General features: G+C 33.6%; 1 protein-coding gene across 3 annotated transcripts; it reads left to right on the forward strand.

Moving 5' to 3' along the window:
* The first annotated feature begins 627 nt into the window (after positions 1 to 627).
* Positions 628 to 11,325, forward strand: LOC123908980 (lon protease homolog 2, peroxisomal). Of its 3 annotated transcripts, none has more exons than XM_045959739.1 (17): positions 628 to 863; positions 981 to 1,092; positions 1,193 to 1,384; positions 1,628 to 1,797; positions 2,121 to 2,212; positions 2,535 to 2,714; positions 2,800 to 2,883; positions 3,152 to 3,279; positions 3,931 to 4,132; positions 4,227 to 4,433; positions 4,984 to 5,114; positions 5,540 to 5,753; positions 6,500 to 6,802; positions 7,312 to 7,506; positions 9,693 to 9,938; positions 10,391 to 10,492; positions 10,792 to 11,325. In XM_045959739.1, exons 2-17 carry the CDS (start codon positions 986 to 988, stop codon positions 10,873 to 10,875), a joined length of 2,637 nt encoding a protein of 878 aa, XP_045815695.1. In that variant the 5' UTR covers positions 628 to 863; positions 981 to 985; the 3' UTR covers positions 10,876 to 11,325. The 3 variants fall into 3 exon arrangements, with proteins under 3 accessions (XP_045815695.1, XP_045815696.1, XP_045815697.1); XM_045959740.1 differs by having other exon boundaries at positions 634 to 870; XM_045959741.1 differs by lacking the exons at positions 628 to 863; positions 981 to 1,092; positions 1,193 to 1,384 and having other exon boundaries at positions 1,659 to 1,797; positions 2,132 to 2,212.
* The last annotated feature ends 3,709 nt before the right edge of the window (positions 11,326 to 15,034 follow it).

The raw sequence follows: 15,034 nt of genomic DNA on the forward strand, positions 1-15,034 counted from the left end.
CACTAAAAATTAACAATATTACAATAAAATATATAAACATATTAAAAATTATAAGTTTTTTTTTTGTAAAAAAATAAATGTATTTTAAAAATTATATGTATTAATGGTTAAAAAATAAATCGATATTAAACTTTATAAACTAATAATATTAATAAAAAATTGAAGGATACACATTTTAATAGTTTATGCATTAAAATATTTGAAGGATACATATGGATACATATTTTTATGAAACGGTAAAAAAAATTGAAGGATACACATTTTAATAATTTATGAATTAAAATATTTAAATCTCGTTAGCAAAAAAAAAAGTGAAAATATAGGTTGAAAGATTTGATGCATGTTTTGATTTATTGTATACAAAAATTGATGATTATATAAGGATATATTTGCAAATATTAAAAAGTAACGTTTAAAATAGAAAACTTAATAAAGAAACAAAATCTGCATTAAATGCTCGCCATTTGTTAACCACATCAGCGGTGTATCGGTACACGTCCACATAATATGTGTACCAAAGAATTCACCTTTATAAAATTATTTTATCATACGTTCACATTTCACCGACTTACCATTAAAGTAAGTATGGATGATGAATATTAAAAGTGGAAGAAATATTGGTAAGGTGTTGTTGTTACTGCAGCAGCAGGACCACATCAATTATTTATATTACAACCATATGAATCTATAATTTAGTTGTTGTTATTATTACACGTTTTTATGATATTAAATTGAATTGGATAAACATAAACATCATCCATCCACTTCATTTTTTTTCAACAATTTCACCACACTACAATCCAATTTTACACTCAAATCAAAAATCCCCAATTTCAATCATGCCACTGCAAAACAACACTTGAGTCAGTAGTATATACTATTATCCATTCAAAACCATTCATTCATTTTTTACATTGTTATTTTTCTAACCTAATTTTTTATTTAACCGATTTCGATTCTCTCTTTTTCTCCGTGATCAGAAAACATGGCTGATACGGTGGAGCTTCCGAGTCGGTTAGCAATTCTTCCTTTCAAGAACAAAGTTCTATTACCTGGTGCCATCATCCGAATTCGTTGCACTTCACCTACCAGGTAGAAGAATCTACTTCAATTTTTCAAGCATGTTTCTTTAATTGAATTTAATGTTTTCTAATTGAATTGAATTTGAATTTGAATTTGAATTTGAATGTAGTGTGAAGTTGGTGGAACAAGAACTATGGCAACGAGAAGAGAAAGGGATGATTGGTATTTTGCCAGTACGTGATACTGCTGCTGCTTCTGAAACTCCTACTGTATCAGATTCTGTTGACCAAACCTCAAAAGTTCATGGTGGTTCATCAGATTCTAATACCAAAGTTCAAAATGATGTTCATTGGCATAACAGGTAGTAATAGTATAGCTAAAGTGAACAACTTTTCTTTTACTTTGAGATTTTTTTTAGAAAACTTGGTATCCGGACAAGGACCACCGAAATTGACACAAGAGAGAATCGAACCTGAGACCTTGAAATCAAATTACCTGATAGTATGCATATAAATTATTCTAAGAGTTAGTTCATTAGACTATTTACATAATGTTGTATCGGTGATGATTGTGGATTTATGAGAAATGAAATTATTAAATTCAGGGGGGTAGCTGCTCGAGCGTTACACTTATCGAGGGGAGTGGAGAAACCAAGTGGGAGGGTCACATATATAGTTGTTCTTGAAGGTTTGTGCAGATTTAATGTACAGGAACTAAGCACAAGAGGAACATACCATACCGCAAAAATATCTTCCCTTGAGATGACTAAGACCGGTAATTATTCATTTACTTTATAGTAATAATTATACTTAACGAGTAATATATTTTGTATTAAGATTCGAAGTTTTGAATGCACAGATCATCAAAGCATTAGCACAGTCAATAATTAGCACATAAGCTCAAATATGTTATTCTGTAAGAAGCTAAGTTTTTATTCTAATACTAGAAAATTTTATAAACTATATGATGCAAAAATAAAATACTATTTAGAAAATATGTTAAAGATAAGATTCAGAGACACCAATGTTCCATTTCTCATCTTCGTACCACCTATTTATCTTCGAAGATGCTGAGTTGCTTCCATTTTTCTAATCTAGAGATGGAACAGGTGGAGCATGACCCAGATTTTATAATGTTATCACGTCAATTTAAAGCAACAGCCATGGAGCTTATTTCTGTTCTGGAGCAGGTAAAAGCTTGTAACAGTATACCATAAATACCTCTGATACAAACATAAAATTGTGGAAATGGTGTTTGAGCATTGATCAAGAAAATCCCCTAGCATTCTGATGTAGATGGTTGAAGAATATCATTATAAAATTCATGATTGCAAGTATTCATTAAATATATGGAATATTGCCCGTGAACTTATTTTTTTATTGGTCGTCCAACTGGTTGGTTAGTTGGTGTAAACTGTGTTATGGCTATAGCCGAATTATCTTGTGGTATTTTGGGCATTTCACAATTTCTGTTGTGTCAAAATTAGTATCTACTGTTTTTCTTATTTATAGAAACAAAGTACCGGTGGACGGACGAAAGTTCTTTTGGAGACTGTTCCGGTTCACAAGTTGGCTGATATATTTGTTGCTAGCTTTGAGATAAGTTTTGAAGAACAACTATCAATGTTGGATTCTGTTGATGCTAAAGTGAGGCTTTCAAAAGCAACTGAATTGGTTGATAGGCATTTACAGGCAAGTTATAGAGTTAATGATGCTTCTTGTGAGGTTTGTTTCCTACTACTTGTGTTTTGATTCCACTTTTGTCTTCTGCAAACAGTCAATACGTGTAGCTGAGAAAATTACACAAAAAGTTGAAGGACAATTGTCAAAATCTCAAAAAGAGTTTCTTCTGCGCCAGCAGGTTAGTTTTTGGCATTTAAGCCATTAGTTTTAGTTAATGACACTAGTTTTCTTCAAGAAAAATACAAATTAAAGGGTTTCTTCAATTTTATTTATGGAAACAGTATATAAATGGTGATATGTCATACCAAGGATTTTGAAAGTCTTAGACTCTCGGCCAATTCTGCTGCAGAGGAGCATTTTAATTTTGTTTTTAAATATTGTTTTGTTTAGGACTTTATCTCTGATTGCATTGCTCTTATATTCTTTTGTGTGAAAAATATATTCAGATGAAAGCTATAAAGGAGGAACTTGGTGATAATGATGATGAGGAGGATGACCTGGCTGCCTTGGAAAGGAAGATGCAAAGTGCAGGAATGCCACAAAATACCTGGAAGCTTGCTATTAGAGAGTTCAGGTACTTATAAGTTATAACCAAAAGCGTAGTTGCAAACCTAGAAGGAGTGTAGTTTGTATTCATCAAACTGTAATCCAATTTCTCCCCGACGAAGTGTCGGTCTATTTTAATATATTTTATCATGTCATGTTGAACAAAATTATTAGCAATATTGATAGGCGATTTATTGTCACAAAACAACTTCATTGGGCCTCCATGCTGTATTTTCAAGTCACCAGTACAGTCTTCATTTAAATTGAAAAAATTCTTCGTGTTCCCACATTCTCCAATATCTCAAAGTCAGTCCTAGGAGGGGACTTTTATTTGAAAGAGGTGGAAGCTTAACTGTTAAAGCTGATACTGACGCTAACTATGCAGAATCAGTGAGTGGTAGAAGGTCCACTTCAGGCTGTTGCACATTCTTATGCAAAAAAAATACTTTGATGTTTTAATTTTGTAAAGAGTACGAGCACTAATATACTTATAGAGATTATGCTATACCTATCAGACCTGATTAATAGGCTGAATACAATGATTATACATAATTACAAAATATATGCCTAATAAGTAATAACTACAGATACGGACTTATTAACAAAAACTATGATATGATTTTAATTCAAGTCACTCATAGTGGAGACACTTGGTTGATTTTTTTTGTGATTCTTGCAGGAGATTGAAAAAAATGCAGCCTCAGCAACCTGGTTATAGCAGTTCACGGGCTTACCTGGAACTTCTTTCTGATCTGCCATGGCAGAAGGCCAGCAAAGAGCATGAACTGGACTTAAGAGCTGCACAAGAGCGCCTGGACAATGATCACTATGGTTTAGTGAAGGTCAAGCAACGGATCATTGAATACCTAGCTGTTCGTAAGGTTGTCAATCTATTACTATGTCTCCTTGTTAATATCTGCTACTCTACAATTTCATGTGTATCTGATAATTCTGCTTTCAATGTATCCATCACAGCTTAAACCAGATGCAAGAGGTCCTGTGTTGTGCTTTGTTGGACCTCCCGGTGTTGGGAAAACTTCATTGGCATCTTCTATTGCTGCTGCTCTGGACCGAAAATTTGTGCGCATATCCCTTGGTGGAGTCAAGGATGAGGCTGATATTAGAGGACATAGGAGAACATACATTGGAAGCATGCCTGGGAGGCTTATAGATGGACTGAAGGTTAAATTTAAATACTGCAAATTGCCTATAATATATTGTCCAATTTGAGTGATAGTTGCAAAGGTTTGTAGGAAGGTATTGGTGGCTGTAGATTTTATGATATATTGATTGCCATTATTTTCTTGTTATATTTTTTTTCCATCAGATGTTGTCCCAATTTAATAGACGAGAGAACTAGAGTCTAGTCTAGTGAATATTAGATAGAGTCTTGTGAATATTAGGAAGCGTGGAGACAAACTCTAGATTCTGAATATTTTTGCAGTGCAGCAGAAAGGAGAATGCTCATTGAAGTACAAAATATAGATTCCAAGACTCGTAATTCTTGTTCAGTAATTCTAGGTTCTAACTTCAAATGTGGCACAGTAGCACAGAGGAGATGAACTAGATTCTTTCTGTCATACTTGATCTCTATTTTCTCATTACTTTCATCCATTAATGAATTCTTAAACTTTTATTCTCTATTGAAATTTGACACAATTTTTTAAATCTCTATTGAAATTTGACACAATCTTCAAAGTGACTGATAGATGCTTTTATGTTTGACTGATAGAAAGTAGCTGTTTGCAATCCCGTCATGTTGCTAGATGAAATCGACAAGACAGGTTCTGATGTTCGTGGGGATCCAGCTTCAGCGTTGCTAGAAGTTCTTGATCCTGAACAAAATAAAACATTCAATGATCAGTATCCTGTACTCTTCAATATGTTTTCCTCTCAAATTAGTTAATAAATTATAATAATTTATATAAATTTCGTTTTGCTATGAAGATGAAGTAATGAGGAATCAATTTCTAACAGTACCTAATTTCTGATTGGGACACTGGTTATATTGCATTTTTACTCACAATTTAAATAAATTTTTAACTTCAATCATGATCTTCCTAGCAATATATTTTTGTGTAGGTTTCACATGCCTTTGCCCATTTCCATAGGAAGTTGCAATAATAAGTCAACGTTAATATAGTAAACTTTTTTGGGGGGGAAATTTTGTATGTTCTGCATATCCTGATATATCTGTTGTTTCACTAGTACTAGTTCATTTTTTCCCACCTCTTTTCCTTTTATTGCAATAGAATAAACAGTCCAAAGTCGTTCCTTAAGTTATCCAGCTATTTGAATGTTCCGTTCGATCTATCCAAGGTAATTTTTGTTGCTACAGCAAATAGGGCACAACCTATTCCTCCACCTCTCCTTGACAGGATGGAAGTCATCGAGCTTCCTGGGTATACACCCGAGGAAAAGCTCAAAATAGCCATGCGGCATTTAATTCCAAGAGTTCTGGACCAACATGGATTGAGTTCTGAGTTTCTTCAAATTCCAAAGGTATTTAATTTATTGATATAAAAGGAAATCTATGAAAAGCGAAAAGTTTGTTCTCATTCAGTGCAAATGAAAATGATTTGGTTGCCATCCTTTTATGTTAAAACAAACAAACAATATTCTACTACTCATAGGAAATGTGTAATTTAGGCCTTGTGTGGATAAATAGCTTATTTGCAGCTTATACCATAAGCACTTAGGATAAGGGCTTATGTATAGCTATTTCTGTGGAAAAAGATAAAATAAAGTTAAATTGTTTTTTGTATAAGCTGTTTTCATAAGCTATCTTGGAGAACTTAGGAAAATAAGCTAAAAATAGCTTATGAACAATGTCATAAGTTGTTTTCATAAGGGCTCCCAGACTGTTCACAAAACTTATGCCAGTAGATAACCTCAGATAAGTTAATCTAAACATGCCTCTATTGTTAAATTTACATGGGTTTCAATGTTTGGGCAAGAAATTCAATACTATAGCCCTATCTATTGTAGCATCTCTTTGTCCAGTCCGCACAATATTGGAAAATTTGTGTTTTTTATGTTTTACACTGAATACATTTTGTGATTTGAGCATTAGACCCTGGTGTTTTGTTCTCTTCTTCTATATTGTCCATAATGGTAAAATAACATAACTAAACTAAGGAAATTGTGTAAGACATACTGTATAATTGTACAGAAACTCGTTTTGTACAGGTTGTCTTAGAAAGTAATTCTGTTGTATAGGACTTTAATTGGCAACTCTGTTGATGCAGGCGATGGTGCAACTTGTTATTCAGAGATATACTAGGGAAGCTGGTGTTCGAAGTTTGGAAAGGAATCTAGCTGCCCTTGCTCGTGCTGCTGCAGTGAGAGTAGCAGAGCAAGAACAAGTAGTTCCACTTAGCAAAGGAGTAGAGGGACTTAGTACACCGCTTCTTGAAAACAGACTTGTCGATAGCGCTGAAGTGGAAATGGAAGTGATACCAATGGGTGTCAACAACCGTGACATTTCAAACACATTTAGGATCACTTCTCCACTGGTTGTTGATGAAACTATGGTTGAAAAAGTGCTTGGGGTAATTTCTGTTTAAATTTCTGCTTATTTTCTGTTGGAAATTACGCCTTCATTGCGGTCCACCCCTAGCCGCCTAATTGCGGCATTTGGGCTTCCTTTATTGCAACCTCCAACACCTTCATTGTGTTGGGTTGGATTTAGTCCTACATTTCCTAGAGATATGGCCTATGTAGTGTTTATAAAGCTTAGGCAACCCTCGCCTTACAAGCCGGTTTTGTAAGATTGAGTTAGGTCCAACCCAAATTCTAAGATTTTCAATTGAAGCTTAAAATTACCCATACAAAAAATGTTTTTTTTACTATTCATTTCATTGGTGCGTTTTCTGTGAATGAAATGCCATATTAAAATGCGGTTTTACAGTGTGGCTCTGATATAAAAGGTGAATTTGTACCTTGTGTATGAAGTCATCTTGAAAGAGATCTTACATATGCAATCTCCAATGGAAAATAGATTTTATAATATGCTTAAAGGCAAGGAGAATGCCTAATTGGTTGATGTCATCAAATGCAGCCTCCAAAGTTTGATGGAAGAGAAACAGCAGAACGTGTTGTAACCCCTGGGATATGTGTTGGGCTGGTTTGGACTACTTTTGGTGGAGAAGTTCAGTTTGTGGAGGCTTCAACAATGGTAGGGAAGGGTGAATTGCATCTTACTGGACAACTTGGTGATGTGATCAAAGAATCAGCTCAAATTGCACTAACATGGGTAACCGACTATATCTAAATAAGTTTCAACCCACTTTTATCTTGTTTGGTTTTGTTCGTTTATGTTCACTTGAATGATATGTTGAATGTTATGCCTGTCCAAAAAAAAATTCCGGTGTTACTTGTATCAGGCTGATTACCATGTGTATGTGCATGGGCAGTCGTACAATATGAGTGTGCAAAGTGTATAAGCATGCTTTCTATTCATCCGGCCTATTGTTTTTGTTCCAAAGTTTGCTTAAGCATTGTTATATAATCATTCTGATAGTGACACATTTTTTATAATTAGTGTTTTTTAGACACACTTTAGATCCTATAAGGGGTGTCTTTTGCTAATTAGTGTTGTTTCTTTAGACGTATTTTTTTCCTTTGATAACAGTAAGGTGGTATGGATCTTAAATATCTGTAAACTTCATGTGTATGACTAGGTAGGTGATGTAGGAGGATTTCTTGTGTATATTATTATTTTAGTTAGATTTAGTTTTATTATATTTTAGGTAGATTTCTTATTTTTATTTAGTTAGGTTTGTTATTTTCTTTTACAATCTTTTAGGAGATTTGTTATTTTTATTTCTCACTCCTATTTAAACTAAATTATTGTAGCCTTGAAGGCAAACTTTTTGATTCAATAAAATTTCGGAGATTTTTCTCAAATTTGGTGGACTCCAAATTACTCTTTCGGTGGACTCCGAAACCCTATTTTGACAAGTTTGTGTTTGCGGCTTGTCTTTATCCATTAGGTTTAGCGTTTTGCTAACCTAGCGCTTCCGTTCTGCGTCAGTTGGTATCAGAGCAGGTTTCTCCTGTTCTTTTCTAACGTGATCAGATGGGAGATCAACCGGTGACGAAAGCAGAGTTTTACGGTGCCATGACGGCTTTAACCGCGGCCATCACAGCTCTGACAACACAACACATGTGACAACGTTATCCAACAACAACCGAAACTACAACAGCAATAGAAACAATAACAACAACAGAAACGGCGACAACAACCGCAACAACCCATCTACTAATGACTCGAGTTCTGAGGATGAGGAAGTTGTGTCCGAAGAGGGAGGTGAAGAGAATCCAACTAGGATAAAAAAAATTGTCTTGTGCAAGTCTGGTGATCCACAACTTGATGTCGACCTACCTGTGGCGGCTCCGTTTAGGCCAGATGTATTTGTGCGAAATCCGGCAACAACCTTACCGCCACTAGAACCTCCGGACACTAGGATGCAGGCGGCGACTTCCATCTCAGCAAAACCTCCGCATCACAGCCGTCACATTGAACTCAAGGATTTGCTTATAGATCGGGTTCAATTAGGATTTTACCTTAAATCTTATGGTTTAGGCACTAGCTCAAACATGTTAACTGAGTTGGGTCAAATACCCTTTTGTGATAAATTTCAAATTCTGTGTTCTATCTTTGAGCAATGGAACCCCGGTGGTTATTTGGATGTGTTGACACGAGACAGGTCCTCTCACTTCATTCAATGGGATCCAGGAGGGTGGTCTCTTGTTCATTGGAGGAGTCAACCTGCAAAGGAAGCTCTTTATCAAGACGAGAACTCGGGGACGAGTTCTTTTGAGGTAGAGGAGACTGATGTAGGAGGATTTCTTGTGTATATTATTATTTTAGTTAGATTTAGTTTTATTATATTTTAGGTAGATTTCTTATTTTTATTTAGTTAGGTTTGTTATTTTCTTTTACAATCTTTTAGGAGATTTGTTATTTTTATTTCTCACTCCTATTTAAACTAAATTATTGTAGCCTTGAAGGCAAACCTTTTGATTCAATAAAAATTCAGAGATTTTTCTCAAATTTGGTGGATTCCAAATTACTCTTTCGGTGGACTCCGAAACCCTATTTTGACAAGTTTGTGTTTGCGGCTTGTCTTTATCCATTAGGTTTAGCGTTTTGCTAACCTAGCGCTTCCGTACTGCGTCAGTAGGGTTGGACATCTACATGTATCTTAAAATGGTGTCTTACAATAAATAGGAGCCGCACTTTCTTCCACTTTTTTATACTAAATTTAGTCATCCAATTCCATCTGCATGAGATGGGTGCCAATGGTAATAGGCTGGCTCAAGTTTTTGTGCATATGAACAGTTGCCATCTCATTGTTACATATGCACAGATTTTGTTGTTTGTATTAATTCAAGACTTGTAAATTGTTTCACCGACTATGAAAAGTTGATTTATAGGTAAGAGCAAGGGCAGCTGATCTCAAACTGACTTCTGCGGAGGGCATTAATCTGTTGGAGGGTCGTGATATACATATACATTTTCCTGCAGGTGCAATACCTAAAGATGGGCCTTCAGCTGGTGTAACTTTGGTCACAGCATTGGTTTCTCTTTTCAGTAAGAGAAAAGTGAGATCTGATACCGCTATGACTGGAGAGATGACGTTGAGGGGTCTAGTACTACCTGTCGGTGGTATCAAGGATAAGGTATGTTTCTTGTGTTTTTATGACCAGTGTTAACTTTCTAATGGATGTTAAAGATAATGTCACCGTGCCACACAAGTGTAGTAGCAAATATGCAATTGATTTTGCATTTATTGGTACTGCTATAAAGCAACTAATAAAGTAATTTCATTATGATACGACATGCACAATTAAGCACCTCAAAGCTTATGAATGGTGGATATCAAGACTTACTAGATGGTAGCTTATTGTTAAGATCCTCGCATTGAATAAGATATGACCTGAACATAAGTTTATAAGTGGGGCAACCCTCACCTCACCTTACAAGAATTTAAGTTTGGCCCAACCCAAATTATAAGATGGTATCAGAGCCTATCCAAGACCCCTTGAATTTAAGTTTAACAATCTTCAGTGACAAAAAAAAATGCTTATGGGTAAAAAATGTGGCATGATCTGATTATTATCAATCTTCACAGATACTAGCTGCACATCGGTATGGTATTAAGAGAGTCATTCTACCTGAAAAGAACTTAAAGGACTTGGTTGAAGTACCACCATCAGTGCTAGCCAATTTGGAGGTAACTTTGTTGTAATCCAGCACATTTGCTCAATTTTTTAGTTGTGAACTGTGCATAGTTAGTAGTTGATACTTTTAAATTTAAAAAATAAATAAATATTATTCCCTTAACCCCACTTGGTGGTAGTAGAGTTGATACTGGGTTAGACATATTTGATAAATTGATATCAAACATTTTTCACTATTTCTTGTCCCATCTTTATGATAGTATGTTTTGAAAGACACTCGACTATTTCCCTGCTTAATTTTATGATTTACGTTTATCATCCTTAATAACTTACCAATGAAATGAATATACAGATACTGCTTGCAAAACGAATGGAGGATGTGTTAGAACAAGCTTTTGACAGTGGGTGTCCTTGGAGACAAAACTCAAAATTGTAATTGTATCCTTGAAGACTCCATCCTAATTTAATATATGTGACACGGTGGAGAGAGTATTTCGATCTATTCAGCAGGCTGTGATTAAGCAAAACTCTAGAAACCACCAGGTTGTAAGGGAGCTGACATTTGCATTTGTACATGATACTGCATATCACTGTGAACACTAAAAAGGGTTTCAGGACGGAGTAAAAACATCAGGAACCCTTCTTGGTGTTCGTAGTGGTATACTCTATCAAGACACCACTCCATAATCTTTTTGTAAGTATTTTTCTTTTGCTTTTGGCCAAGCTGTATCTATTCAACCTGAGAGAATGTTGTCATTACTCTCTCCTTTGTACTACCCTCTTCCCTGGCCTCATTTGGTTGTGTTAATTTTTTACCTGTGGCTATTTTACTGTGCATAAACCATTATTTTTTATGAACAATGAAGCACTTTAGCACTCTCTTAAATGTGTTTATCAAATTCCATTCTGTTTCCTGCTTGGCCAGTTGGCCTAATTTGCAATGTTATATAAGGGTATGTTTGGTTGAGTTGTCTATATCTAAAAATTAAGTAGAGTTGACACAATTGTATTCAGTAATTTCTATAAACTAGTCTCACACCCGTGCGATGCACGGGTATTATGCGGTATTTTATATTGTAATGTTGAAAAATCATTCGTTTAAATTGAATCAATAAGTATTATGAAAATTATAATAATAATAATAATAATATCAACAACAAAATAATAATAATAATAATAAAAATGATGTAAATATAAGATAGATATTAAAGATGTGTTTATACATTTCGAAAAGATTATAATGAATCTTATTGCATCTACCAAAATAAGTTGGTAATCCATAAATTGTCATGTCGCTATGAAAACGGTTTGTGGTCATACTCATACACTGTGCATTTGATCAGCAATATCTTTAACTCATTCTTCAAAATAACTATGGAAATGATAACATATAATTGACCCGGGAAAACAATCGATGTTGAAACATAAGTTTTTATTTATATTATAAATCTCATTGGAGGATTCTTAGTTGGATAAACTACTTCATTATCTCTTACAAAAAAACTACTGTATTATCGAATTTGACATTTATATTAATTTGAAACTTATTGGAGCAAAGATAAACCAACTTAACTCATACTCAAATATCGAATATGATAAAAATCATACAGGGCATAACAACCATTAGTAAAATTTATTTTATCTTTTTTTTTTACTAACATTAGAAAGTAGTCCTGACAATCGACCAACTCCTTATATTTATAAAGATTGGGCAAAAAATTATTAGCAAAAACATTAACTTTTTTGAAAAAAAAAAAGACAATAAAATACACAAAATAATAAAATGAACAAAAAAATTTAAAATGAATAATAACTCAAAATAATAATAATAATAATAATAATAATAACAATTAGTACCCCACATTAAATGGATGTAAGTGGATGATGTGGCTAAATGAAAGGTTTTCATTGGTTTGTGGATTAGGGTTTAGATAGGCAATTCCACAACTATCTAGGATTTATATATATAGATGACTAAAATGAAATTAGGCAAAAATAATTTTTATTATGTAGTAGTTTTTAAAAATAAGGAGTATCTTTAAAAAAATTGAAAAACATGGCTTAACAACTATTGCCCATTTATTCCGGAATAACGTGATTTGGCCATAAAAAGCTATACTCTTGTGTTGAAATTTGGAAACTTGGAATACTCTTGTGCATGGTGCGTCTGATCAACACAAAATCATTAAAACATCCATGCAACAAACACATGTTCTTTTTGAAACATCAATATCTTCATCTGGATTCGAATTCGAAACCTCGCAATTGTGTGAGTTTCAGCTACTTGTCACTATACAAAAAGAAAAAAAGAAAAAAAAAAAAGAGTAGACACAATATAAAGGAGCAAGAGGATTCTAGGGATGCATTCAAGTATAACTAGTTTAACAAGTGATCGTCAATTTGGTTGCTATAGTGTAGCACATACATGCCACTCTTCACAAGTTGTTAAGGACAAGGGCGTGAATGCTTAGAAGTACGATGTACGGAATATGTGGATGGACAACTGAGTTACTCACCTAGCACTAGCTTCTAGGGAGAAACCAAATTCAGCTTGATGTGCAATGGATGTGTTTGAATATTTTTTTCAACTATTGAATGTGTTCATTGGGGTGATGAATAGGTTATTGAAAATTATGTGAATAAATTGGGGTTGAAAGTTTTCAACCGTTGAAACCACAAGTCGGTGGGGAGGGAGTAGGTCACTTCCTACACTTGCAACTCTTATTGGTTGTTGTGATTTTTAGATTTTTATCTCATCCTAATTATTTGGGGTCAATTATTTCATAGTAAATTTATTTTATTTTATTTTTGGTAATTTATTTTTAAATTTTTCACCAAAATTCATCATTTTTTTATCTATAAATAGAGACTTGGTTCATTTGATTTGGACACCGAAAAAAAACAATTTTTCCCTCTCATTTTTCTATTTAGCCTTCAATAAACTCTTGTTTGTAGCTCTAAACATCTCTTTAGTGAAATGGATCCCAACAATAACCCTTTTAACACCCAAACTTTTACTAATTACCCTTTCAACTACCCAAATTCCAACAAATATAGATTTCAAAATGAATCTTCCAACCAGAGTGATGCAAGTGATTCCAACTCCGTAGGATCTAGTACTCGTCCAATGGGGAGTGATGCAGCTAAAAAAAAGGGTAAAAAGAAAAGCAAGGGCGCATCCTTGGAATCGATCAACAAAGAGTGGAATGAATTCAAACAATATAAGGAGAAAGAGTTGGAACTATTGGACAAAATACTCATGAGGCATGAGGAGGCTAACCAATTGTTGAAAGAAAGTATTGAGGCTAAGAAGATGAAGATGTTTATGAAGCTAAATTCAAAGGAGCATCTCGATGATCGGAGCAAAGAGCTATTGGAAAAGTTGGGTCCCGGTCTGTTTCGAAATTAAATGTTGTCAAGTCATTGTTTATATTTTGTCACTTTGTGTCTTATCTATTATTTAACTCTGTTGCATTTAAATTATGTATTGTCAAGTTTATTGTTTGTATTTTGTCATTTTTTGCCTTATCTATTATTCAACACCTACATTGAGGTATTTGTTTGGAGTCCGTCGATTTCAATCACTCGGTCTGATTTCTATCCTTATCTATTATTTAACTACATTGCATTATTTGATTGGAGTCTGTTCATTTCACCAACTCAATTTCTTATTTAAATGGGGGCTCATTCTTCCATTGTTGTACCAATACTAAAAATCTCATTTTTAGGTGTGTTGTGTGTTTAGTGTATTGTATTGCATTTTAAGTTTTTTTAAAATTTTATTTGTTTTAATACTCTCTCCGGTCCTTTTTATAAGGAACACTTAGGGCAAAAAATTTGGTCATTTTTATAAGAAACTTTGACCAATTTTTAAATGTTTTAAATGTTCAATTTCACTTATGCCCTTATTTATTATGAGAGAGAATTTAAAAATAAGTAAGTTAGTTGAATAAAGAGTAATTAAATAAGGGTATACATGGAATAAATTTAAATTTATAAGAGTATTAAATGAAAATAACTATGTTAAATGTGCTTCATTGGTCTGTGTGATTTTTTCAAAGTGTTCCTTATAAAAAGGACCGGAGGGAGTAATAACTATCCCTATATCTCGTCTTTATTACTTGCAAGAAAAAAAAATTGATTAAGAATATAAAATTAAAAAAATAAATTCAAATACATTATTAAATTAAAAAAAAAATTATTTAACTCTTAATTATTTTAATTTATTTTCAATCGATAATTGTTATCAATATATAATCACAAAAACATAAAAGAAAATAAGAATATGAAATAAAAGTGGTGGGGTAGAGTGTTGAATTTTATTAAGCAAAACCATTGTAGTGAGTAAAAATTGAATGAGTGCCGAATTATTAGATGGAAGAGAAAGAAGATGATGTGAAGTTTAAAAAATGAAAAAGGTGGGTGTTGAAAAATGAAAGCATTGTACATAGTCTAAGGTTGATAAAAAATTGTAGTCACTCTATGAACATATAGAAGAGACTGGGTGCATGAGTATGGGTAGACTTGGTTGATCATGAGAATGTAAGAGAGGCTGACAATATCCCTTTGGTGTATATGGTGTGTGTTTTTATTTA

This window comes from Trifolium pratense, linkage group LG2 (assembly GCF_020283565.1).
Source record: "Trifolium pratense cultivar HEN17-A07 linkage group LG2, ARS_RC_1.1, whole genome shotgun sequence".
Lineage (NCBI taxonomy): Eukaryota > Viridiplantae > Streptophyta > Magnoliopsida > Fabales > Fabaceae > Trifolium > Trifolium pratense.